The sequence below is a fragment of the Callorhinchus milii genome, unplaced genomic scaffold, assembly GCF_018977255.1.
Source record: "Callorhinchus milii isolate IMCB2004 unplaced genomic scaffold, IMCB_Cmil_1.0 Scaffold14, whole genome shotgun sequence".
In the NCBI taxonomy this organism is placed as follows: Eukaryota; Metazoa; Chordata; class Chondrichthyes; order Chimaeriformes; family Callorhinchidae; genus Callorhinchus; species Callorhinchus milii.
Genome location: NW_024704755.1, coordinates 6,155,200 through 6,180,254, shown reverse-complemented (window position 1 = coordinate 6,180,254; position 25,055 = coordinate 6,155,200). Strand labels below are relative to the sequence as shown.

The following is a 25,055-nucleotide window of genomic DNA, read 5'->3' as shown; positions in this document are numbered from 1 at the left end:
CGTAGAATTGATCTTTATAGAACTAATCAATGGGACAGTCAGTTAATATGCTTTGTACATAAGAGATTCAGTTTCCAGTTTCAATGTGTTAATTAAGCTATACAATGCCTCAATGTTTAAATAGTAATTGGTCATTAATTTCATCGCAGTTTGTGGGACATTTCTGTGCGCAATTGCTGCCATGTTTGCCTACAAATACACAGTCACTCCATTTCACATTAAATCCTGTGAAGCGCTTTGAGACGTCCTTCCAACGTGAAAGGCGCAATATCAAAAACAAAGATTATATAAATGTTTAGATGTATTGCGATTTCTTCTTTGCTTGACCAGAGCAATCCTACACTTACTTGGGACAAAATTCCAGCTCCTTTCCTGATGGTGGGAAGGTTGTTTGCTAATATCTCAGACTCTGGGATTTAACCTGAGGGCAGAAGTTTCCTGCAACTAGAAAAAAAGAACAGCACTGGGCTCATCTGTGCTGGAATAGAATGTCAACACTCACTGATCACTTGGGCAAAGTACTGGAGGCATCCTCTGGAACATTATCCCAGTAGAAGGAAAAGAGAAGTCAAATACCTTCATCCAAGTGAATCTTACCATGTTTTTGTGGCGTGTCATAGACAGCTTGGGAAGGAACCTGTAACTATTATGCACAGTTGACCAAAATCATTCATTTCGCTGATGCCAAGTTATAGCCAACATTTTGCAGAGGAGATCAGGCGCGAGTATCTGATATTGTATTGTGTGCAGTATTTATCTTTGACCACAATGTGGTGCTGTTTGCAATCTACACCATTCCTTATTTGTTTGGCGGAATTAGTTAGGTGTTTGCCCTTGACAGGGAATTGAAAATTAAATAGCAGTTCAATCATAGTTGTATCCTTGTAATAGTTAATGCAGATTGATAAAAAGATTGATAACACACTGCAGGAATGGGATATAATCTTTTGGAGGACAAAAAAGGCTTAATTTTTTTTAAAATTCCCAATCTGCTATTTCACCGCAGATTGAAAATCTCATATTGTACAAATTTTTTGTCCTTCAAAAAAACTTACAAAATTGTTGACTGGGTGTTTTGGGCAAACGAAAAAAAGAGACTTAGAATAAAGACTGGAGAGGAGGGAAATGAGAAAGCATGGAACGATGAAAACGCACTTTGACCTGCTCCTTCCAAACTCAATGCCAACCCTACAATAACAAATTATCTTTAGATAGCGCCTTTCGCATCCCAAGATGCTGGTTACCTACCCTATTACCTATGTGTTTGGGGAGAAAACTTGACACTCTCTTATCAACAAATCTTCCTCCATAAATCTACCAAAGACAACATTTTCTCAAGGCACTGAGACTAATTGTCATGTCCCTAGTACTACTCTGGGTGAGACCAACTAACTCAGCACAACCTGGGAATGTACCTGGGGACCTTCCAGGTCTGCAGTGCTCAGTGGTTCTTGGTGTAAACTTGCTGGATTATCGGGGGAGTTTTAATCTTAGTTTTAAAGACTGGAATGCAATGTCATAAACATGTAGCATCAGATGATGTGCTCCCTGCATAAACACATTGAGGTATCTTAACAAAATCCTATTCCTTTGAGTAAATAGATTGAAGTTTATTTGTTTATAGCATATCTGTTGGACTAAAGTGCAAATTAATTGACAATTTTTAAAAATATTTTCTGTTTTATTTATTACAATTGGTTTTTGTTTTCTTCTGCAATTTGACCCATTGTCTGAAGGGCAGAGGCTGCGTTAAGTTATCTCATGGGAGCGCTATCTCGAAGTCACACAAGAGAAAGCAGTCACGCTTCACTCATTTTATAGCCTATTAATTAGAGAATTAATTTAATTACTTGAAATTTAAATGAAACAAATGACAATATCTGTCTCTTTATTAACTGGTTAAAGTTGAACCTCTTCTGAGGAATGATGGTATTACTTGCTTTCAAAACTCCTGAAATTTAGATATTTACCCTTTGATCCCCTCCTGGACAGAGTATCTCAGTACCATTTGAGTGCGAATTTGTGAGCATCATCATTGTTAGTAATAGTTGGATGCTGTCATTAGACAAATGGGTGAAGAGTCTTTTTCTCCCTATTTGTTGTCATGTGTAATAGTTATAATAATCCTTATATTTGATATAACACCGTACAAGTCAGGAGGATGTCTCAAAGGGGCTTCACAGGATCCACTGTAAAGCACAGGGACTGTGCATTTTGTAGGTTATTCTGCAGCTTGCATTGGATAAGATTGGTTTTGAGCTCTGAATGAAACTCTCAGTGCCACAGAAAATATTCCAATACAATCGTAGGACTCGGAGAATGATCGTTTCACTCTGCATAATATATGTGCCACTCTGTACATTGCAAATCTCCTAATCTTACAGCAGTTTTGGAGCTGTAGTCCTATACGCAGCTCACTGAACATTCCTTCAAGAACCTTCATATAAGTAACGGTGCCTCTGAGTAATGCAATTGATGGGATTATGCAGAACACCAATCTTGCTGCCATTATAGATCAACTCGTCGCTCTCAGAAGAACGAAAAAATGAAATAATTATTACAAAGCATTTTGTCGAAAATATTTACTGCTGCGAATGTGAGAGATGTGTGAGGTTTCACTCTTGATATATTTCAGACAATTTTAAGACCTGAAACTGTCGTAACTCATATTGTTCTGTCTCTGTTCTGTCCCATGCAGGAAGAAGAGTAGCGACATCAGATTGACATGGAAATGCCTTCAAATGTTTCACATTGGTGCAGGGCTATGTTCAATATGGAAGCTTAATTATTTGATTGCTGCAGGTTCTTAGCATGGTGTCACCTGTCACCTCTGAGACCTGGGTTTGAATCCTGCTCTGGTTGATGGAGTGACAATCTCTCTTTTTATCAGCCACAGGTAAAATTAAATTAAGCCATTGGCCAAGATTACATTAGATCAGGCATTTTCTATCCAGTTTTTAAGGAGTGCAGAACAGACCAGCACCATAAGCCTACTCACTATTTGGCACCAATTGCCCAATTGATGACTTTACTCAGGTCAGCACAGCTGGCGTGTTAACAGGAAGATTTTACATTAGTGCAAACAGTGATGCATTTCTGATGTTGGGATTCAGACATATTTTTCGGACAAAGTAGAGGAAGTTATACTCTGTTGCTCTGCATAGTATGCTTGACCTAGAGGGTATCACATTGATAATATAGGAAAGACTCCATTTCCCAGCAGTGCATATGGCCAAGAATCCAGGAGTGGTCCAGAAACCAACTGTTCCTCAAATAACTGCAGGTTCCTGCTGCTGTTACACTTCAACCTACTGCAGATTTGCCAGGGTGTATGAGAAGCTGAGGGACCAGTGTTCACTTTAGTGATTATATATTATAGAGTTAATAATACAAATTGTATTCTTCATATTGGAATCAGCTCTCTCCAAAAAACTAAATTGAAAGTCAAGCAGCAGCTGAAAGATAAAAGGGAGGGGGAAGTTGAGAAAAGGAAAATAAACAACTGAAATATGGATATGTTTTAAAGTAATACTAATTGCAGAAACCTGCATTCATTGGCAACTGCATCAAATGAGCTGCCAGGCAATGGGAGCTACTCTGTGTAGAAATCTGAAACTGATTGGTAGATTTATTGAGCGTGTTGGATTTCTGGACCAGTTTGAGGAGACGACACTCCACTGGTTGTTTTTATAATAATAACAAAAGATAGAAAAATGGGTTCATATTCCCTTAAGAGAGTAAGATTCAGTACACGAGGAAAAAGTAATATCTGAATAAAATACAAAAACCCAAAGAGAAATGTTTCATGTGGATAATGATAAAAATAATCCTTGCATTTGATATAGCGTCTTATCATGTTGGTGAGAAATCTAAAGCGAATATACAGAATATACTGTAAAGTGCAGTGACTGTATATTTTGTGGGAGAAACGCGGCAGCCAATTGCGCACAGCTGTGTCCCACAAACTGTCATGGATGGTGAATGGTAAGAGAGAGAGAGAGAGAGAGAGAACATTGGAAAAGAGAGAGGAAGGCTGTGGGGTGGGAGAGAGCTGCATTTTGCTGCTTTTGTTGAGCGTTCTGCAATTTGCCTACTGGAACAGAAGTTGAATTTGTGGTAATGGGATGCAAAATCTTCCTTTTGCCCAAGAAGCTTCAGTTTTTCAACCTTCTTTCTCTTTCTCCCTCACCTCGAGCTCAGTAGAAACTCTGTGGATTTCACGGTGACATGCCTTAATTTCTCTCTTGGCTTGTTGCACAGATTTCGATGCATATTTGGGCACATTGGCACCAGCCCAAAGTTCCTATTTTAATGTCAGTTGTGGAGGCGGCTCAAACTGTGTTAAAGCTCCATGAAATTATATGCAAATTGGACTCCAACACTCTACATAGCTTCCACAGTCATCTTCTTCACAATGGTTTAGGGAGCAGTTTCACAGTGATGTGCATATCCGTCCAGGAGCCATCCCACCCTGGAACTGCTGAGATCCTGTTCTAACGAGGACATTGACCTCAAAATCTCCAAAACACAATATAAATATGGAAGCTCATGTGTTTTGTCTCAAGGACAAAACCTAAACATTAAATAAAAAGTGGTACAGCACCGTAGACAGCTAACTCGTATTTCAGTTTGCAGTGAACATTTCTGGTCATGGTGGAACTCTCTGTAATCCGCTGTTGCACACATTTCTAATGACATTAGTCTCCCGCAGACGGTGTTGATAGTTGTCCACCAACAATCTCACAAATATTGTTAATTGACTAAAACTGCATGTGCAATGGATACAAATGAAATTCTAAATGGCCAGAGTTCCTTTTGCACCATCAGAACATGAGTATTTTGCCCTGAAAACTATCTTTATTCATAACATAAGCAATCAAACATTCACACAATGACACAACTCCAATTTTCTGATATTTAGTACTGTATAGGCACGCTGTCTAACACTTCCATAACTAACAAATCTTCTAATCTCCATTTTAGCTCCTGATCCTGATCTCATGCCCTCTTGTCTTAGATTCACCAACCAACAGGAAAAATATTTTATTATTACCTTCTCTAAAACCTTTCAGAACTTTGAAAACTTTCATTACATCCCCTCTTGACCCTGTGGGACATTGCTGCATGGAAATTGGCTGCTATGTTTGCCCACAAAATATCCACAGTCAAAACACTTTGTGGTATATGAAGCACTCTGAGATATCTTGATGATGTGATAACGTGTTATATCACATGCACGGATTATTATAACAAACATCATTTGCAAGGGGTACTCTTGGGTTACATTTCAAAATGAGTCAGTTCAACGATATATGGAAAGGTGCATTTCAGAGCATGCAACATAAGACAACCATGTTACAGTTCTCAACATCACAAATGCACACTGAGCATTCTTGAATCACTGAGATGAATGTAAATTGAAGGCAGAATTTGGGGGAAGAGTATACATATTTATTTGAGACCGTTATGCTGATTTCAGGAATGACCCTCACACTCCTGCATGTCAGCTCAGAGTTACTGCAGAACATAACCGGTCAAACTTTGGGACAGTTACAGATAAGAGGTGGAGTTGAGGTTAGTGACCTATTGATAATTCAAGTTCCTGCACAGACCTCTAATGATGTCCTACTCTTGGCAGTTTACTTTCCTTGGTAAATGATTAAGGCCCAACCCTCTGTGATATTGTGTGCAGTTCTGGGCACCCCATTATAGAAGGGACATCATCAGTTCACACAAATGATATAGTAACCAGCGATGAGTTCACCAGAACTGAAATGCTTAAGAGGCGATTTAACAAAAGTATTCAAACTTATGGACATTCATGCTGATTGGATCCAACCCTAACATTGAGCTTAATTGGTGTTTTTACAGTACTGGCGTTTAAATGTTACAAACCCTTATTTGTGTAAACATAACAATAATAGAATCATAGAAATGTACAAAGTACAAAGTGTTTATTTAATCCCACTGCTCTGCCCATCCTTCGTATACCTGACTACTTCCTCTTGAAACCCACAATGGACACTGACTCTTATCACTTTATTTGGCAAGGTATTCCATGTACCAACAACTCTTCATGTGAAAAAAAGTTGACTAAGTTCTCTTTTTGCTCTCCTTGTGACTATCTTATAACTATGGCCCCTGAACACTTGCTTTAATATTGCAGGTTATTTGAAGCATTCTCTGGATCTTATATAAATCTTGTGTTTAAATCTTTACATACACCATCTATCTGTTTTATTTCAGGTTACATTAATCAGTTTTTTTTTCACATATCATTGCTTCAGTATGCTTTGACAGTCTCTTTCTTCTAACCCAGTGCATAGAGCCTATGGGCTTTGAATTGATGAAACAATCAGTAAACTCTTGGGTAAGACATATTATGTCTGTACTGAAGCAGTTTTCCTAGAATCTCAACTATTTCTAGTAACAGAGGATAAAGTTGAGCTCTGCAAGATGGATTTTGGATAAATTGGCATCAGGTGCTGAGTGAAATCAACTTTTGTTTTTAGAGTAAAATAAACCACTTTTTTTTCAAGTAAATCACTTTCTGAAAATGTTTTGACAAGAGGAAGTATTGTTTGCCCTGTCTTATGATGAGTGCACATCCTGTCAGCTGAATGATGAGTCACCAACATTATTGTCTGAGATCCTTTGCCCTTTTAACAATAAGACAATGCGTGGAGGTGAGTGATTATCACTGATGTTGGGAAACCTTTTTTTATATGAAGGAAACTTTGCATCATTTAACACTTCCGCCCACCACTTCCATTCTCAGACATTCTCAGACAGCCTCTGGATAGCGTCTTCACAGGCAAACATTACTGTACATTGTGTTTCTCTCTATTACTGTTAAAAATGCATGCCAATTAATAATGGTTCATTCCACGAAAACAATATAATTCTACAGCAACCTAAAATTAAAAACAGTACATACAGCATTTAAATTATCATTTGACTGTTGATTAGCTGACTACATAAAAGTGTGTTGCTATCTTAAGGGTTAACAAAGACTTTTTTTGCAATTAAGGAATCAGTTTTCCTTTGATAATACAACGTGGCTACAAATGGGACTTTAACGATGTTGGATTCTGAGGACAGCCTCAGATATAATGATGTCCGTCTCTTTTTCTTAACACTAACTCGTTTGTTCCTGAATGTGCTATTGTCTGTGTTTTGTTCTATAAGCATTGTAACAGGTGGTGCTTTGGTTGTATTGTGGTGAGTTCTATTGGTAAAGAGCTGGTAGAAATTCCCCTGAGTTGCTACTTGGGTCGGGTTGCAACAAATCAAATATGTTTTTTGTTGCCATCCCACACTTCCTGCAATCCTCCTCCACCCCCCATGCAATGTGAACAATTTGGTTGGTTGGGTTCCACTCTGTGAGGATCAGATTTCAGTTGTGACAAGAGGAGAGGATCAACTAGAGAAAAATTGGCAAGTGGGAGGCAATAGGGATGTAGGAAAACAGGAACAGGAAGAGGCCATTCAACCCACTGAACCTGAGCTACCAGTTTATTAGATCTTCACAGATTTTTAATTACAATGCCAAGTAATTTTAGCTTAGGCTCTGATTGCTCTCATCCTCACTGACACTCTGTGATCAGGGGATAAAAGGGGCTTTTAGATTACGACTAAAAGGTTTTACAGGCAAATATGGTGGATAACAAACCCTGAGAAATAGGGCAGCAACTTCTGGATGAATCAATGGTGCAGCGTGTCTGGATGTAATTAATGCTTTAATCTTGACTGGAAAAATATGTGACCATTCACAACATTTTGGGTGTGTGTCTGATCTCAGATAGGCTCCTGTGAGCTCTGCCAGAAAATTGGTTAATCAACCAAACTCATTTCAATGCACTTCCCACTGCAGATACAATGTAATATGACAGAGGCTTCCGGAAAGGTGTTTTGTCTGGCTTCTTGAGTAAAGAATGATGCACAGCACAGAGATGCATGACATGTGTAGATGTTACCAACAGGACATTTGTGCTGATTTAAAAATGTAGTTTGACTTTACAGCCCCAATAATAATAATAATAATCCTTGCATTTGATATAGCGCCTTATCATAGCTCCGAGATGTCTCAAAGTGCTTCACAGGATATACTGTAAAGTAAATTGACTGTGTTGTGGGCGAATTACGGCAGCCAATTGCACACAGTGACGTCCCACAAGCAGTCGTGGATTGAGTGACCAAATTATTATTATTTTACCACTACCACTGAATACAAATGACAGCTGGTTCTATTCTGTGCTCTCACTTACAGAGAACTACAGAGACTTTAAAATCAATAGTACTACATGCCAAAATTTGTAAGCTTATAAAAGGAAGAGATACATTTTTTAAAAAACTTTGTGCAGGTTTGGATTCCATTCGTGCTGAGTACTGCATTTGAAGTTCTGAAATTACTTCACTTTGCCAATTTCACTTTGTCAATTAATTGTCAGTAATAAACTTACATGTACCTATAGCCTGGAGGCAAGAAGATTGGGTTTTCCTATTACGAGTGCATGAAAATTATAGGCATTACAGGAGTTGGAGATGTTTAGGCACATTTTGGAACTTTTGTAGTTTTCTGTTTATATAGATAGTGGATTCTATTCATTTGTATTTTATTCCTACTGTTTCCTAAATATACATCCTAATTATATTCTGTTAACGTTTTTTTTAAAAAATCTCCTGGAAGAGGTGATTAATTTCAGTGCAGAGAAATGCACTGATAATTCATTACAGATAGCATTTAACATCTGTGCGAAAGCTGATATTCCTTACTATTTTATCAAATTTGACCTTCGAAGTAGTAAATGATTCAGTGAATTACCTAAGTTGCATCAGGCAATAAGCAAACAGTAACATTACAGCTGCAGTCACCCTGTAATGACTGCCAGAAACTCATTACTAATCACAGATCATTTTCACGTACAGTCCAGCCAACATGACAGATGGTAGAAGGAGTGTACAAGTGCGTTAATAGGAGATAATCTTCCTTTTTTTTTCCCTTGTAAATGTTTTAACCTATTTCACATTAGCAATCTGTACGCACATAATACCATAATTAACAACACTGAGAATATACATTTGTGAAAATGCTGTGGCTTCGAATTTAGAATAAAACTTACTGGATTGCAAATGCCTCAGTGAGGCAGAACAGGACATGGGCGAGAGGTTGGAGAGAAAGGCTGAAAATAGAAGATTCAAAAACTGAATTAAATCATACAAGATGGGAATAAGAAAACATGGGATTACATATATTCTTATAATTAGAGGAATTTAGGCCCACAATACATCATTTGTCCAGTCAGAAACATAAGCAGAGCAGGACAGAATAAGTTATCCTGGAAGGAAAACATAGCTTCTCACCATCAAATCAGAGTTCTCTACATATATTTTGTGTGTGGTTCATAGAATTATACAGCACAGAAGGAGGCCATTCAGCCCATCGTGTTTTTGTTGGCCAAACAGGAAATTGTTGGCTCTGCAGTAATTTTTTTGTATAAGTACTTTGTGAACAGTTTACTGGATAAACAGAGCAGCCTACTGTATAAAGCTTGAGGTGCTGGTGATAAGGTGATGATATATTTCCAACCAATGGAACTGGATCTTTATAGGGCTTGATAAAGTAACGGGAGCTGTCTAAACAAGGGTGGCATTTGTGAAACGCTCATCACTCCAGTTTTGCTTGGCACATTTCCAATGTCATTGTTTATCTAACCAGCATTAGAATCATCATTGATGCTGCCTTGAAGGTTAGCAGTTAAATCTTACAAGCATATTGATAAGTTCAAAAAGTGCTTTGAAATTTAAACGGGATGAAACATTGCGAAAAATGGCACCTAATTTACCTGCACCCTGGGTGGCATTGAACACTGAAATTGATAGTGTCAGCTCAACAGCACAATGTACATTTAAAGTTAAAATGTCAGAACATTTCAAAAACGTAATGTGCCACATAAATAACTCTAGGAGAGGTTACAAAATTGGGCTTGATAGTTTACTCCTTTCTTCCTTTATTTTGTTTTTGTTTGCTGTTTTGCAGCTTTTCAGGGTTCAAACAATCTGGAGCCACTCTTAGAAGACGGATAATAATCCTTGCATTTGATATAAAGCCGTATCACATCGTCGAGAGGCCTCAAAGCGCTTCCCAGGATATTCTGTAAAGTGGACTGACTGAGCATTTTATGGGCAAAATGCGGCAGCCAGTTACAAACAGCAGTATCCCACAAACAGCCATGGAGTGAGTGACCAATTTGATTAGGGATTTTTTGGCGAGGACACAGGGAGAAATTCCCTTCTTTTTTCGAACAGAGCCGTGGGAACTTTAACATCCATCTGAACAGGCAGACAAGACCTCAGTTTAACGTCTCAGCATAACTGCCTGGAAATATCATATGCAACCATCAGATGAGAGAACAATTTGAACTTGTGATGCAGTGCAGTGCACAGTTGCTGGTATATTGCTCCATCATGTCACCTACATTACTCACATAAGAAAACAAATCTATATCTTAATGACATTTCTTTATTGGAACAAGCAATAAAATACAGATTTATAATGCCACATGGCCATTACTCTTAATTCTTCATCGAGCACTCCACTTGTTCCATTGGCACAAAGTAAGTGTGAAACCAATCATAGCAAAAGTAAATGTGGCACTAAGCAATTTAAAATTCCATCTTATTTTTATGGCATTATTACATATTAAAATCCCTGCCACACAACTTTTGGGTTCTGAAAAAGATGTGGCTCCTGCAAGAACCATGCAAACATTATAAGAAGCAGCTGAATGGAAAGTTGGAGCCAATGTTTTATTGAATTGCACTGGTGATAGTAATTCCACAATTCGTGACAGTAACAAATTACACCTGTAATGAAGTTTTACAGTGCGAAGCATTAAAGACATCTGTCAGTGATTAACTTTTTGATTGCCAATTAAATATTTTACAATGCATGCAGAAAACTATCTAAAAAAAATCATTGGGTTAAAATTATGACAATGGCTTCAATGACTTTTCATATTTTCTATGGTTATCAGGTAAATATTTTTCTTCATAGTTGTTTTAATTACGTGTAATATTTCTCTCAGGAAGCACTGAGGTAACTTTCACAGCTCCCTTGTAATCCATTTACAATGATCAAACCTTTGAACAAGAGGAATTTGTGTTACTAGTCAATGCTGCTAACGAGTAGTATCAAATGATGGCATCTTCCAAAATGACTCCTGCTAATCTTGCGTACATACTTATTACAATAATATTGCAGCTGTAGACTTGGAGTAATATTTGCAGACTCCTGAGAACAAGTTGCCTCTTTGTTGTTTATGACCTGGGGAAATCAAGGGAACTGGGAAGGAAAATTGAAGGTGCTTATACTTTTGCCAAAAATCTGAAAATCCGATATATGCTGAATATAGTGGGTGCAGTTTCCCATAAGTAAGTAAGTTCTGACATTCAGTCTGAGTACCTGACCAGTCAATCCAGCCATCTTAACAACTAACCCTCATCTGAGTGACTGGCACTTAATCAATGCAGAGATACTGCCAAATCAATCAAACACTGACACTATGGCTGTATTCATCATGCTCAATAGGGATTGGGCCCTATTTCAATTATGTCTGGTAGTAGGTCTATCATTGCTGAAATGCCCATGCCCCCAAATAATCTTCAAAGGATAATTTGCTTCTGAAGAAGTGGTGGATTACCAGGAAGGGAAGGCATATTAGAGTAAATTGATACAGTAAGTAGATAGATAGATAGCTACAATAGGAACGACAAAGAAATAACCATTGGTACTACGTCAGTTTCAATTGGCAGAGATGAAGCCACAATGGAAAGCATGGATTATATCCCTGTGCAGGTATGCTCCTCTTCCCTAGAGTTCAAAGGATACAGTAAAGGCTAATCTAACCTGCACTCCAGCCTGCTATAAATTCATGGAGTTGTCACTTCTGGACTAAGGGAGCTCACTCAGAAAGTTGGCTCTCTTTTGCATTGCTGGGCAAGTTACATTGATGCATGGCACCAAGTCCCATAAGTTATTAAAGACTAGGCCCATCACTCTTCTCCATTGGACTTGTTTATCCTGTATGGAAGTTGGCACTTTACTAGCCTCTATGAAACCTGTGAGCACCCACAGCAATTTTGGCGTCTTCTTTTGTTGAACCTGTCCCTGATACTTCTCTGAAGGGAAAAAGAATCGCTGGACAACATGAATTATATTGTGCCATTCATGCACCACTGTTTATTAACAACTTTGCTTGTTATTTATTTACTGTAATCCTGAAAGAAGGGATGGGACAATATCTAAAGTTTATTGAGCGTTAGAGAGGGCAAGAGCCTCAGTCACACTGCATCTCAGAATAATATATGTGATGTTGATTATTATTAATAATAATAATGGTAATCCTTGCATTTCATATAGGGCCTTTCACTTCAGTATGGCATTTCGAAGCACTTCACAGGATTTTGCTGTGAAATGCAGTAACTGTATATTTCTGTTGGTGAGCTACATTGGTTTACCATGCTTTTGATAAAAAATAATAGAATAGAAAAGTCTCCTGTGCTTCATAGCTCAGAGATTTCTAATGGCTGTGCTGTCATTTTCTGCAAAGGCCAAGTTGTGTCTGCTCTGTGACCAGGAAGGAAATGGAATGTGTAACTGTCCTTTTCTATGGAAAGCTATTTCCTCCCTGGGGGCCAGAGTAATGTGAAGGTCCACTGTGATCACATGATAAATTGTGTGGTGCACGGTGGTACCTAGTAGCAGTGAATCAAATGCTGACTTCCTGGCTTTGATGGATAAAGTTGGCCAATTGACTTTGGAGTTCTACATAACAACACGTTGCCCTAACTGCACCTCCCACTGATTGCTTCATGCAGAGATTAAAGGGTGATTCTCCTCTGGTTTGGTAAATATTCCAAGGGAGTTGTGACCTTGTCTCTTCTGAGTCAATGACAGCACAGAATAAGATACACTCACCCACCAAAGTGCCCAAAGGGGAGAAACGTTTCTCAGTCCATGACTGACATTCCTCACCTTGATGAGAACAAAAGTTTCCTTAAGGAAATCTTGGAACTGCGTAGTAAAAGCTGGCACTCCAGTGCAGTGCTGGGGGGTGTTTCACTGTTGGAGGTGCGTCCTTTGGATGGGATGTTAAACCAAGTCCTGTGTGCCTCTTCAAGTCGATGTTAAAGATCCAATGGCCCTATTCAAAAAGAGAAGGGAGTTTGTCCTGGTATCCTGGTCAACAAATCCCCCAAATTAAATTGGTCCCTCCCACCATGGCTCTTTTGTGGGACATTGCTGTGCACAAATTGGCTACCACAATCACCCACAAAATACAAAGTCTTTGCAATGTATCCTGTGGAGCTCTGTTAAATGTCTCAGCGACATTATAAGGGGCTATATCAAATGCAAGGATTATTATCATTATCTTTTCCCCGACAGTACAGTCAACATCAAGAACTCCTACATTTAGCCAGGAATCACAAACACAAAGGAGAGTGAAATGTGGCATTTGATATTATCAGCAGTGTTAATGAGGTCAGAAGCAGTCAATAGTACAGAGGCCAAGTAGAGCGAGCAGTGCAGTGTGAAGGTGTGAGCCAGTCATTAGATACACAGAACAGGTGGAGACAGTGGCAGCTGAGCTTTCTCCTATCTACCAGGTTTGAAAATTGCACATACAGCATTATAAACAGATGGTATTCACCTGGCATGTACAAGAGCGTTGGATTCAATAGGAAATTCAATGTCCCTTTCAATAATAAATAGGGCATTCAGTAAGAAGAAAGGAAAATACAGCTTGTGTCCATGCACCTGTAAGGGATTGAAATAAAAGGTCAATCTTATCCAAAAGAATATTTTAAAATGGTAAGTTGCTGTAATATGGGAAAGCCTGACCATGCGTATTGCTATTGCTTCCAGCCCAGTAGATTTGATTGATCTTCAGGGTGGTAAGAAACTGAGGTTGTAGAGTGGTAACCTGTTTTTATTTTGCCGCAAACTGTTTTTGTATTCGTTCAGCTGTGCCATGGCTCCGTTAAAACCAGTTCACAAAAAAAAGGAAAGATGGTTAGATTCTACTGAAGGCTGGAGAGACAAGGTGGCGGCAAGCAAACCCCTATTTGCTCCAGCACTGTAACACTTACCTTGATCAACGTGAAAAATAAAAACAAATCTAACTGCCAAACTTCTCAATGCCACTAAAAGGAGGGGAAAAAATGGGACTGGAAGCAATTCCCCAAAACATTAAACCTACTTCAAAAAGTGAGCCAAGGATAAACCGGCCAAAATAAAATGGGTCTCTAAGACCACCAATGTGGGCCTTATAGCCTGTGAGATCAGCTGGCAGTAGATGAAGGAGCCACCAGTGCCTCCACTTCCATGAGGTGTAACATTCAGTTTGCATGAAGAGGGCAGCTCCCAAAATATCTGAAGGTATTGAAAGTACATGGGTAAAGTGAATGGCGGAATGCACAAGCCAGTGCTAACGGATACAAGTGTACAGTGTGTGCACTGGCTGACATGTTGTTTTTAAAAAGTCCACAGATATGAAGCTGTCTGATTTTACTCATTCAAAGCTGTCTATCTGACTCCATGCCTGAACTATATTACACAACTGTTTGTGAGACACTGCTATTTGCAATTGCCTGCCACGTTTCGCCCACAAAATACACAGTCACTACATGTTATAGTGTATTCTGTGAAGCGCTTTGAGACATCTCGAAGGCGTGATGAAGCGCTATATCAAATCCAAAGATTATTATTATTATTATGCTCACTTTTTGCAGAGGGTAACATAATAGCCAATCATTTTTGCGATGGAATCCGAGTTAAGTAGGCGCTCAAACATTATCAGATGCACATTGTAAATATAATGAACTATAAAATATGCAACCCGTGATATTTATTTCAAACATTGCAAAATTCTTTCGAAATGTGGCGCGCAACGTCAAAAACAAATTTATGACGGAGAATTTACTGACGTCAATGATAAAGTCAATTTAAATTTTGAAAAATGCTTGTCTCAGAGTTTTCAATTAACATGCATATATGCTAGCTTCACCTCAAAGCATTATTGTTTGGTCAGGGAAGAACGAGTTGAATCAGTGATACAATCTGCTCAGCAAATTGACCCCGGATGGGTTACATGCTGGTGTGCATATGGTTCAGGGTGTCATACAGCCATTACCTCTTTATACTCTACTAGATTTTTGTGTGTGTTTTTTTTTGGTGGGGGCGGTGGGTGGTAATAGAATTGCTTCTATTACCTCACTACTACCTTTTGAGAGCACTGATATGGAAACCTCTAACCTTTATGATTTAAGGTCTGGTTCAACAGGACACAGTGTTAAGAATGTTTTTGTTTGTGTCTTTGACCTTGTCGAGGGTGCTCAGACTGCTTCCTCTCACTCCTCCCCCCACTCCCTTTGGCTCTTCAAACACTGCAGTGTTCTAGCCCTCAGGTGCTGCTGCCTATATTAGTGTGTCTTCCTTCTCCTCTTCAGGCATGACAATGAGTGCTTTGTGTAATTTTCCTGTTGCGGGTATTCCAGATGTCCTACGATCATCTATATGGAATACGAGTCTGAACTGTGCAAATGCTTCCTGCGTTGTGGATATAAACACATAGGAACAATTTATACATTTTTGGGGAGAATTGTTAAGAAATATAATATTAATAATTACACATACATGAGTGAATAACTTTACTTAGAGCAATATTTTAAATCCAACAATTAGCACTTATATAACTCCTTAATCTTAGAGGTTTGCAGAGATGGTGTGGAAACCTGAGAGATGGAGATGGGGGTGAAATGGAATGACACAGGGATGGAGCAATGGCATGGAGAGATTGAACGTCAGAAGGAAATCTTAAAAGTCTATCTTCTGGGGGCCAGGAAGATAACAGAGCGCGTAACTCCCTCCCAAATATCTGTTGTTATCTTGTAATACATTGGACAGTGCCATCTGCCACGTGTGAAAGTGAAAAAGAATTTGTCAAAAGGGAGATTTAGGTCATAACTTTATGCTGCTATACTCCCAATGGTCAAGTATCTTAAGCATCTGAAGTAAGGTGACCTGCTCTCAGCCTCCTGTGTGTCTAATGCTGACTGAGAAAAGCCTGGAGCAGTGTAAGTGAAACCTGCATCCCACCAGCATTGGTGCTTCAACACACTGCACCCAACATGGTGTCTTTCACTGTCGGCTCATTCATTCCTTGTTTATGGATGCTGGACTTCAAGCAACTGTTTGTACAATGATTTCTTGGATCATGTTCCAAGTCATTTGCCAAGCCTTACGCTTGACAATCTACGTAGTATCGTGGGCAATTCTATAGCTGTCAACTTCGGGCCAGTATTAGGAGTGAGATTTCCGATCAGAAAGAGTAAGATGTGTTGCAAACCCATTTGGAATCCTGTAGCTCAGTGGTTAGAGCACTCGCTTTGCAAGTGAGAGACCTGAGTTCAATTCCAGACAGAGGGCGAAACCTTGGGCAAGTTTCCTTACTCCACACAGAGCCTAATAATAATCCTCCAAAACCAAAAACAATAATAAATTGGTCATTTTCAATCTACGACTGTTTGTGGGACATTGCTGTGCGCAATTGGCTGCCGCGTTCGCCCACAAATATACAGTCAATTCACTTTACAGTGTGTTCTGTGAAGCGCTTTGGGACGTCCTCCCGACGTGAAAAGCGCTACATCAAATGCAAGGATTATTATTATTATTATTATTATTATTTGAACATAGAGTGAGATGCAACTTAAGAGAGAGCTGTCAAGAGGGGAGGAAATGGGCTGGAGATTTACGACAACAGGCGGTGGGGGCAGATTACAGACCCGTTCAGGCCGTGGAAGCATGCCCACGCTTGAGAGCGGCGCACAGCTGCGAGGAGGCGCAGTTGCGAACCAGGACAAAAGTCAGCGCCGAGAGAGGTGCCGGGAGAGCACGAGTTGACAAGAAGGAGGGAGAGAGAAAAAAAAACACAAGCTCCATCCTTGATGAGTGAGAGCTGACAGCTCTGCACTTGACTTGCAAGGATTATTATTATTATTATTATTATTATTATTATTGACTCTTTCCTTGCGCCGCGCGCACACACACACACACAATCTCCCTCTCTCCTCCGATACAGTCAAACTCGCACACGTCTGACCGCCCCTCTCCCCTCCCCCTCCCCGCCCGCCCGCCCGCCCGCCGCGGTCCGTATGAACGGTACGATGGCCGAACCGATCTGTGCCCGGGGGTGGGGGGTGGGTGGGGTGGGGCGGGCGGAGTGGGCGGGGACGCCGCCCGGGAGCGCACATCCTCCGCCCCGTTTGACCGTCGCTCGGCACTTCGCGTAAGTCGGATTCCAAGTCACGTGCGCTCGTCGGCTGATCCGACTTGAGGCGCAGTGTGCAGTGTGCAGTGCAGTGCAGAGCGCGTGCGGCGGCGGCGGTGGAGTCCTGACGTCTCTTTGTTTACAGGGTGGGGGGGGGGAGGGGCTGCGCGCTGACGCAGCGCGGCGGGTCGGCATGGCGACGGGCTGACGGGGTGACGTCAGACGCAGGATTGGATACAGTGTGTCGGTGAGTGCTGGTTGGATACAGTGCGCGCCGCTTTGTGAATGGAAACGCTTCCCCGCCGGCGCCCTGCGCTCCGCTCCGAGTACGTGTGTCGCCGCCGCTCTCGCCGCCGCCGCTCCCTCTCCTCCTCCTCCTCCTCCTCCTCGCGGGCTGAGTCTCCTCCCTGTTGACGGTACCATGCTGCGGGTGCACGCGGCTCCTGTCCACCCGTAACCCGCGGCAACCCCGGCAGCCACAATGTCCAGGAGAAAGCAGAGTAACCCCCGGCAGATCAAACGTGAGTTAGTCCGCTGCGCCTTTTGCTCCTCTTTGCTCAGCTCAGCACAACTCAGCACAGCCCTGCACAGCACAGCCCAGCACTGCACAGCACAGCTCAGCCCTGCACAGCACAGCACAGCTCAGCCCTGCACAGCACAGCACAGCTCAGCCCAGCACTGCACAGCCCTGCACAGCTCAGCCCTGCACAGCTCAGCACAGCTCAGCGCAGCACTGCACAGCACAGCTCAGCACAGCTCAGCACAGCTCAGCGCAGCGCCCTGAGCTCAGTTCACAAACTCCTATGCCCTGTGTCTGTCCCTAACTACTTCTCGTCTGAGCTCCAGGAATGGTTTGGGTCTGGGGGGGGGGAACGGGTGGTGTTGGTGTTGGTGGTGGGTGGGTGGGGGGGGGGGGGGTGTGCAGGTGTCTTGTCTGCATTGGTGATCCGAGGGAAGAGGGGCACAGGATGCCTTCTGCAAGCGAGCCAGTGCCTGTCTGTCTGTCTGTCTGCTCAGTGTTCAGCTCAAAATACCCCGGGATCATTGTACTACTTCTGTAGGTTTCTTGTATCGCAGTAACCATCGTCTTGTGGTGGTACTGTGAGGTTGAATCTATATATATATATATATATATATACCCCTAGTGTGAGTGTGAGTGTGTGTGTGTGTGTGCATAAATATGTGTACAGCACAACAAAAGATTTGTTTTATTAAAAACACTTTCTGATGACTTTTTTTTCGGTAGAGGAAATCTAGAACAAAAGTGGAGCTTGTTTGACTGTAGACTGGGTGATGAGAAAACATGATAAGCCGGAGGCTTGATCTAGGTCCTGATATAGATTGCCAAACGCGATAACAGTTCTTATCAGTTCGAACCAGACTGGAGAGGTACCGAGTCAGGACGGTTATACAAATACAAAGAAAGAAATGGCAAAACACAAGAGAAAAAAAAACCCCGAGAGGCTGCTGATGTAATTGATTCCATCGTTAGCTATTAATGTGGTTGAGTCCTTCACATGTAACTCAGAGAGTTCATTAGATGAGGAGCGAGGAAGGCTCACGCAGATAACTTTTCTGTGCCTTTATTCATTAAGCCACCTGGAAGCAGGTAAAAGCTTCATTTTCTTTGTAAGATCAATATCTCGGGTTGGGTATAGTTTTTTTTAAGCTCACAAATAACCTGTACACCAGCCCTCTCGTTAAGTCTCTTAAATTGCATTGATGTAGTGATAATCATATTTGGATGTCGGATGTTTTTGCAGTTCAGTTAGGAAGCTTGTTTTATTCATGTGAAAGAATACATTGGACGAAGCTTGAATGCACTGGAACATATTGCACTCTTGCTAAAAACTTTGTTGCAGTTGACCAAATACAGTTGACAGTTCTTTAAAAATCGAAGGCCTTTCGGGTGAGGGTGAGCAATTTCATATTGTGTGAATCTGTTCACTATTTTAATTTTACGTGTTGTAAAGGAGGGTAGGTATTTTGCTCAGTTTTTTAAACAAACAAAGTCTCATGGTGGCTCTACATAAATGTGTCTTTCTTTCCATTAATCACATGGAATACTACAGCAGTAACAAATCCTTAGCACCTTAAGCATCCTCAGCGGTAACAAATCCTTAGCATGAGGGCATTGTGCTTATACCAGTTAGTTTCCAAAACTGTTACATCAGTTTTTTTTATTCAAGATACTGAATCGTGATCCAGTAATTGTGGGTGGAATACTGTGAATCAGTAGATTTCAAAGAAAAATAAAGCCTTATTATGAATGAGACCTAATAGCTGTTTGTCAGTTTCCATTCCTAAATGGTTGTTTTCTGTTTAAAATAATAATATTGCTTTACTTAGAAAAGTTGTGTATTTCAGCAAATTTGATACTTGACAAGTTAAAGTTTATCAAAGTTTCAGAAATGTTGAAAATTTGACCCAACCATATTATTAAACAACATCCTGTGACAATTCAACAGACTGACAGCTGTTTTATGAATGTGTACCATGAAGCTGTTTTGAAACACATTCCATATATGGATAAAGTTGATCGTAAAGTAGATTTCATTTTAAACGCCCTCACACTTTTTTTTGTAGCAAATATGAAGAAACAATGAAAATAAGAGAAAGAAACAAAGCGGAACCTTCCTCCCACTAAATGGTGCTAGCACATGCAGAAAATATTGTTACAGATAACCAACTGGTAAAGATGTCTCATAACTTGTCTTGTGTCTCACTGATGGTTCAATCAGATCATCGTATTAAACGTGAGCTAGTGCCATGAGGATCCAATGACACTACACCTAGAAGTTGTAGAAACCAGCAGGACACATTCCTCTACACCCCCCACCCCCCACTCCGTATTTTCAAAACAAATTTTAATCTGTTTTAGACATTCATGATTTTGCTACTTATAATACCCACATGAAATCTATGGGATCAACCCTTCAAAATCGGTCGCTTTCCCCAGGGAAAAAAATTTGATCCCCAACAGGGCAACATTTTAGGGGTTTATCTTGTACGGCTTTACTGTGCATCATTATGTGTAACCAATGTTCATTTTCGTGCAGTGTGAAAATAAACTAAAGGTTAACTGTCACAGATTTAGTTATGCAGGCGTTCTGCCACTTTACCCCCTTCTATACCTACACATTGTATTTCGAACACTGGAGCTTTTTATCATGGAGACAATCGGAAAAACTTTAAGAAAGTAATTAGAAAATGATAACCCACAATTTCACTCTCGATGGGGAAGTATATTGCATTCAGTTCTCAATCATGAAGGCTGAATTCAGATTTTCCCTCATGGTTAAACTTCAGTGTATCTTTAATACCGCTCCACACTTTGTATCGACTGGATTTTTGTGTCCCAATTTGTTCTTGTACAAGTTTTCAAGGCACAATTTTGTAATATTTTACTATTCTAAACTTGTATCTAGGCAGTCGTTTTCATTTAGCTGTCTCTGTGGAATTGTTTTTAAAAATTGTTGCTGTTTTTAATCAGTTCAAAATGGGGTTTTAATAACAAATCATTATTTTTATGTGGCAAACAGCCATTATTTTGAGAATGTCTTGTATCAACTGCTTTGTGAAAGCAAGGGATGTAATGTACCTGGGATCGTGTGTTCTCTGTTAATGTTTACAATGTCGCTCTACATTTTAACATGTTTTTTTCTCTCTGTTTTGCTTCACGTTTATGTAATCAGTTTTATTCCTATTTTTGCCTTCTGTGTACATTTTAATGTTCCTTGTTTGTTTTCTTAATCTCTTCGGTTCTTTTGCTACTTTTTAAATTCATTATTTTTTTTTGCTTTCTTGAGTGCCTATTTTAATTCTGATTTCTCTCGTTCTCTTTCTGCTTCGTCGCTTTTGCTCGGTTTCATTGTCCTGCCTCTGTGGTTTTTGCCATTTTCATTTTGTCATCGCTTTTATTAACCTTCTTTTCTAGCCTCTCATTAGCCGCATTCCTTCCAACGTGTGTCCTTTTTCTTTAATATACCCTCTGTCTCCGCGTCCCTCTTCAGTTCCATTCATGATTGTCGAACATCATGACTTTTCACTTTCTCCTCTCCATCTCAACATCTTTTATTCCACCCCCTTCCCTTTCCTCTCTTTCGTTTTCTGAGCTGGATAACACTCTCCTGGTGTAGGCCTCTTGGGCAGGTTTGCCATATGATAATGCAGAAAGTTGAACTGGCCCATTACTATGAAGAGATGGTTGCATTGATAAACTTTGATAATGGTGCAGATAGCGAGTACTAAGCGACCAATGGCCGAGCCCTGTCTCCCATTAGCATTCCGCTCCAGTAATCTGTACAGCTCTGACAATCACTTCTCCATTTCCACTCCTCCACGAGATAAGAATGGAAATACTGACTTCATGGGAGCTGATTAGGGTGTCTGGATTTCTTGATAATACCTTGATCAATTATGTTTCTTTTTCTAAGGTGGGGGGGGGCGGGGGGGTTGCGGGGGTGGGGAGGGTGGTGTAGGTTTAAAACTTCAGATTTAAAACGTCATTTTTTTTTCCACCCTTCCTTGTGGTGTTTTATTAAAGGACCTTCCAGTGTAAAAAAGGAACTGTGATAAAGAGCAGAGATAAGGGTTGGACTGTTTTGTGTAGGAGTGCATATCAATGTTATCTATCTTTTTTTTCACTTTACTGAGCAGCCTGTTTTAGTCTTATCACACACAGTCCCACCAAAGTGCCAGAAAAAAAAACCTGCTTGGTGATGACATTTTTTCCCCCAATTGTTTTTACATAAAATTAATTTGTTTAAATTAAGTCTGCAGAAATGAGGTGTATTTCCTTGCAGTAAGATACGGTATGATTGACTGCCTGCTTGCCTGCAGGGGAGTGAACATACCATCTTCTAACACTTTAGATTTTTTTAAAAACAAAAATGTTGAGGTTAGCAATGCTGAATGGGTTGGCTCCAGTAAATAAAGGTGTGTCAGACTTCAGAATCACCTTGGTCCAGGCACCTAGGTGTCAGCCCAGACTTTCTGCCCAGGTAGATTAATGACCTTATCGTATTGCTTCACGGTCTGCCTTGTACAAAGAGCACAAATTCTGACTGTGTCTGGCCCTGGACACTGCTGTGTGAAGGTGGTTGTCTGGCTTCTTTGAATAGTGTTTGTATTTTGGGTTTCGACTGGTTCCTTGTTACTTTCACAAGCTCTGCTGCTCAATTCAGTGATTGATATGAAGCAGTCTCCTGCTCGCCTGCTGACAGAATTAGAATTTTATCCCTTCCTGATGGCTACCATGTGTCTGTCTGCTCTGAAGTTTGCATGAGGTCATCCCTGGTTCAATAAAGGGTCCATTCTCCTTTTGTGATTTTAGGGGTTCTCTCCCCTTACCCTGATCCTTTGGATTCAAAAATCAGAGGATCATGCAAGGTGAAACTCATCAGATCATCTTTGTTCGGTTCTGTTCACCAGATTGGACGGATAGGCCAAGATATAAGTTTTAGCACTTGTGCTAAAGAAACACTATAATTTGCAATCAAATAATCCATGGGTCTGAGGAAAGAGCAAGGTATTTCCCAGTCTCACTTGAAAGGGTGATTTTAATAACAACTGTATTGCATTTCATTTTTAGTTGTTTACCAAGACTTCAATGAAAACATGGCACTTTTATTTTGGGTGGAAAGTGTATGTATGATGTAAATGGAGAGCACAACCAGAGAGAGCTACCAGTTGTTATTTCATACATTGAGTGGAACTGATGATTAAAGATACAAGTGTGCGATGTGTGGCACAAGTCAATGAGGCGTATAGTCAATGTTTTAGTATATCGGTGGCCATGAGTCTTTTATGCAGTAAAAGCATTCAGACAGCTCGGCTTTGTCATTTTGCTCTCCTTCAGTCCTACTTTTCAAAATGTAACAGTTTGCGATTAGTGTTGAATCGTGTGCAACAGGACCCAACACGATTTAGTAATGATTCCCTTACATCATGTTGCTGTGCAGTATTGCCTCGTTCTTTTAAGAGATTGTCCGCTCCAAGTCAACTAACGGGGCAGAGAGTGGTGTATAGAACCATGTTTAGGTTCAAGGGCAAACCTGCAAAGTGCCAGTTTCAGTGAGATTTTGGACAGGGTTGTTGCGGTAACCAATGGAAGAGGGTTTGCCACGTATATTATTGGCGTGGGAATTATGGCTTGTAATGAGAGAATACTTTCATCATCTGCGGAATGGATTTGTTTGATCCTAGGTCCCAGAGGTGAAAACACAGAGTTCTAACATGTTGTACTCCATATTCCCCTCTGGACCGAAATACATTTAAGTTATTTGTGTTCATATTGTGATTAAATTGGTAATGTATTCGATTGGGTTTTACAGCAATTGCCGCATATATGTTCAATATTGTGACTGCTTGAAAAACCGCAGTTTGATTTCACAGGGCAGCTAGAATGAGGAATTATTTATTCATGCAGGAAACCAATAAATATCCAGAAAAGCTCACTTTGTTTTGTTGATGAACAGCATAATGGATTTCTGCATCTGTTGCCTGTCTTCTCAAACTGATTCACTGGCTGCTCTTTGTAATGTAGACTAAGCTGCTCAATGAGAGTTGCGATATCTCTGGCAGACAAAGTAATATTTGAGAAAAATATTACTCGACTGTTGCAACTGGTGTACTTTACATTTTGTAAACAGGTGAATTAAAAATATTTCAAACAAAATATTCCCAAAAAATTTGGTGCTTGTATGCACGTTGAAGGTTTATATTTGCCTAAATTAACTTGGCCTAAAATAAGGCACTAATCTTCTAAATATTACCCTCTTTTTAAATTGGTGGAAACGATCTAAAATTTTCGTATGTGGTTACAGGAAGAAACTGATCAGAGTGAAAATATAAATAAAAATCCTTGCATTTGATATAGTGCCTTTCTTATCGGGAGGACATTTCAAAGCGCTTCTCAGATTTAGTGTAAAAGCGTGATATACATGATGGGCAATTTACACACAGCAATATCCCATCAACAGCCATAAAGTGACCAAACATCCAAACAACTGAACAGGCACTGAACATCGTGGTTTCTTTTGTAGCTATTTTATGAGTTGATATTTTCTGTCAATAATCTATTTCAGTAAATCTGTCTTCTCGAACCTGCTTTACGGCAGTCTTTCAATGCTTCTCTCCAGCTAATGTTTTGATTGAGGAGTATTCTTCCCTGGTCCACCTCTCCCCTAACCTGGCCTAATTCACGTTCAAGTCTTTTACTTAATACCTGTCTTGTTTCCTTGTTACAGTTTTCATATTTTTTTCCTTCCATGTGATAGAACGAATGTTTTTATCTGTTATTTTATTAATTCTCTCTCTCTCAGCCTGTCTCAGTTCCCCTGCTTAACTTAGTTACTCTGCCTTTCAGTTTGCCCTTAAATATTTTGTTGTTCTTGTTCCTTTTTATTCCTTTTTTTCTTTCTTTCTCTTCACCCAACTGATGGGAACTATTGTAAGTGTTGTGGGAGCCACATATTCTCAAGTGAAACAATCTATTGTAATCTATCACACTTTTATCTGTACTATCTGAGAACTGAAAATGGCCTGGCCTTGCAATGGCGCCATGCTTGTAAGCTGATAAAGTTACAGAGTTCACTGGTGATGAATGTTAAGTAACTACACCCCCATTAGATAGGATATGGACTTGGCAGAAGGACTAGGCATTTGAAACTAAGCTACGCTACATCACAGTCACTGGCTTTTCTCAGGCTTCCTCTCAACAAT

The 25,055-nt window shown here is 40.2% G+C and overlaps 1 protein-coding gene across 6 annotated transcripts in view; it reads left to right on the top strand.

Annotated features, from left to right (window-relative positions):
* The first annotated feature begins 17,523 nt into the window (after positions 1–17,523).
* zfpm1 (zinc finger protein, FOG family member 1) overlaps positions 17,524–25,055 on the top strand; it is an 87,004-nt gene continuing 79,472 nt past the window's right edge. For 3 of the 6 annotated variants that reach the window (XM_007889355.2, XM_007889353.2, XM_007889354.2), the window contains exon 1: positions 17,616–17,851. In XM_007889355.2, coding sequence (XP_007887546.2) covers positions 17,812–17,851 — 40 coding nt within the window. In that variant the 5' untranslated portion in view covers positions 17,616–17,811. Of the gene's footprint in view, positions 17,578–17,614; positions 17,852–25,055 lie in introns of those variants that run through there. The other 3 variants (XM_007889352.2, XM_007889350.2, XM_007889351.2) reach the window with 3 other exon arrangements.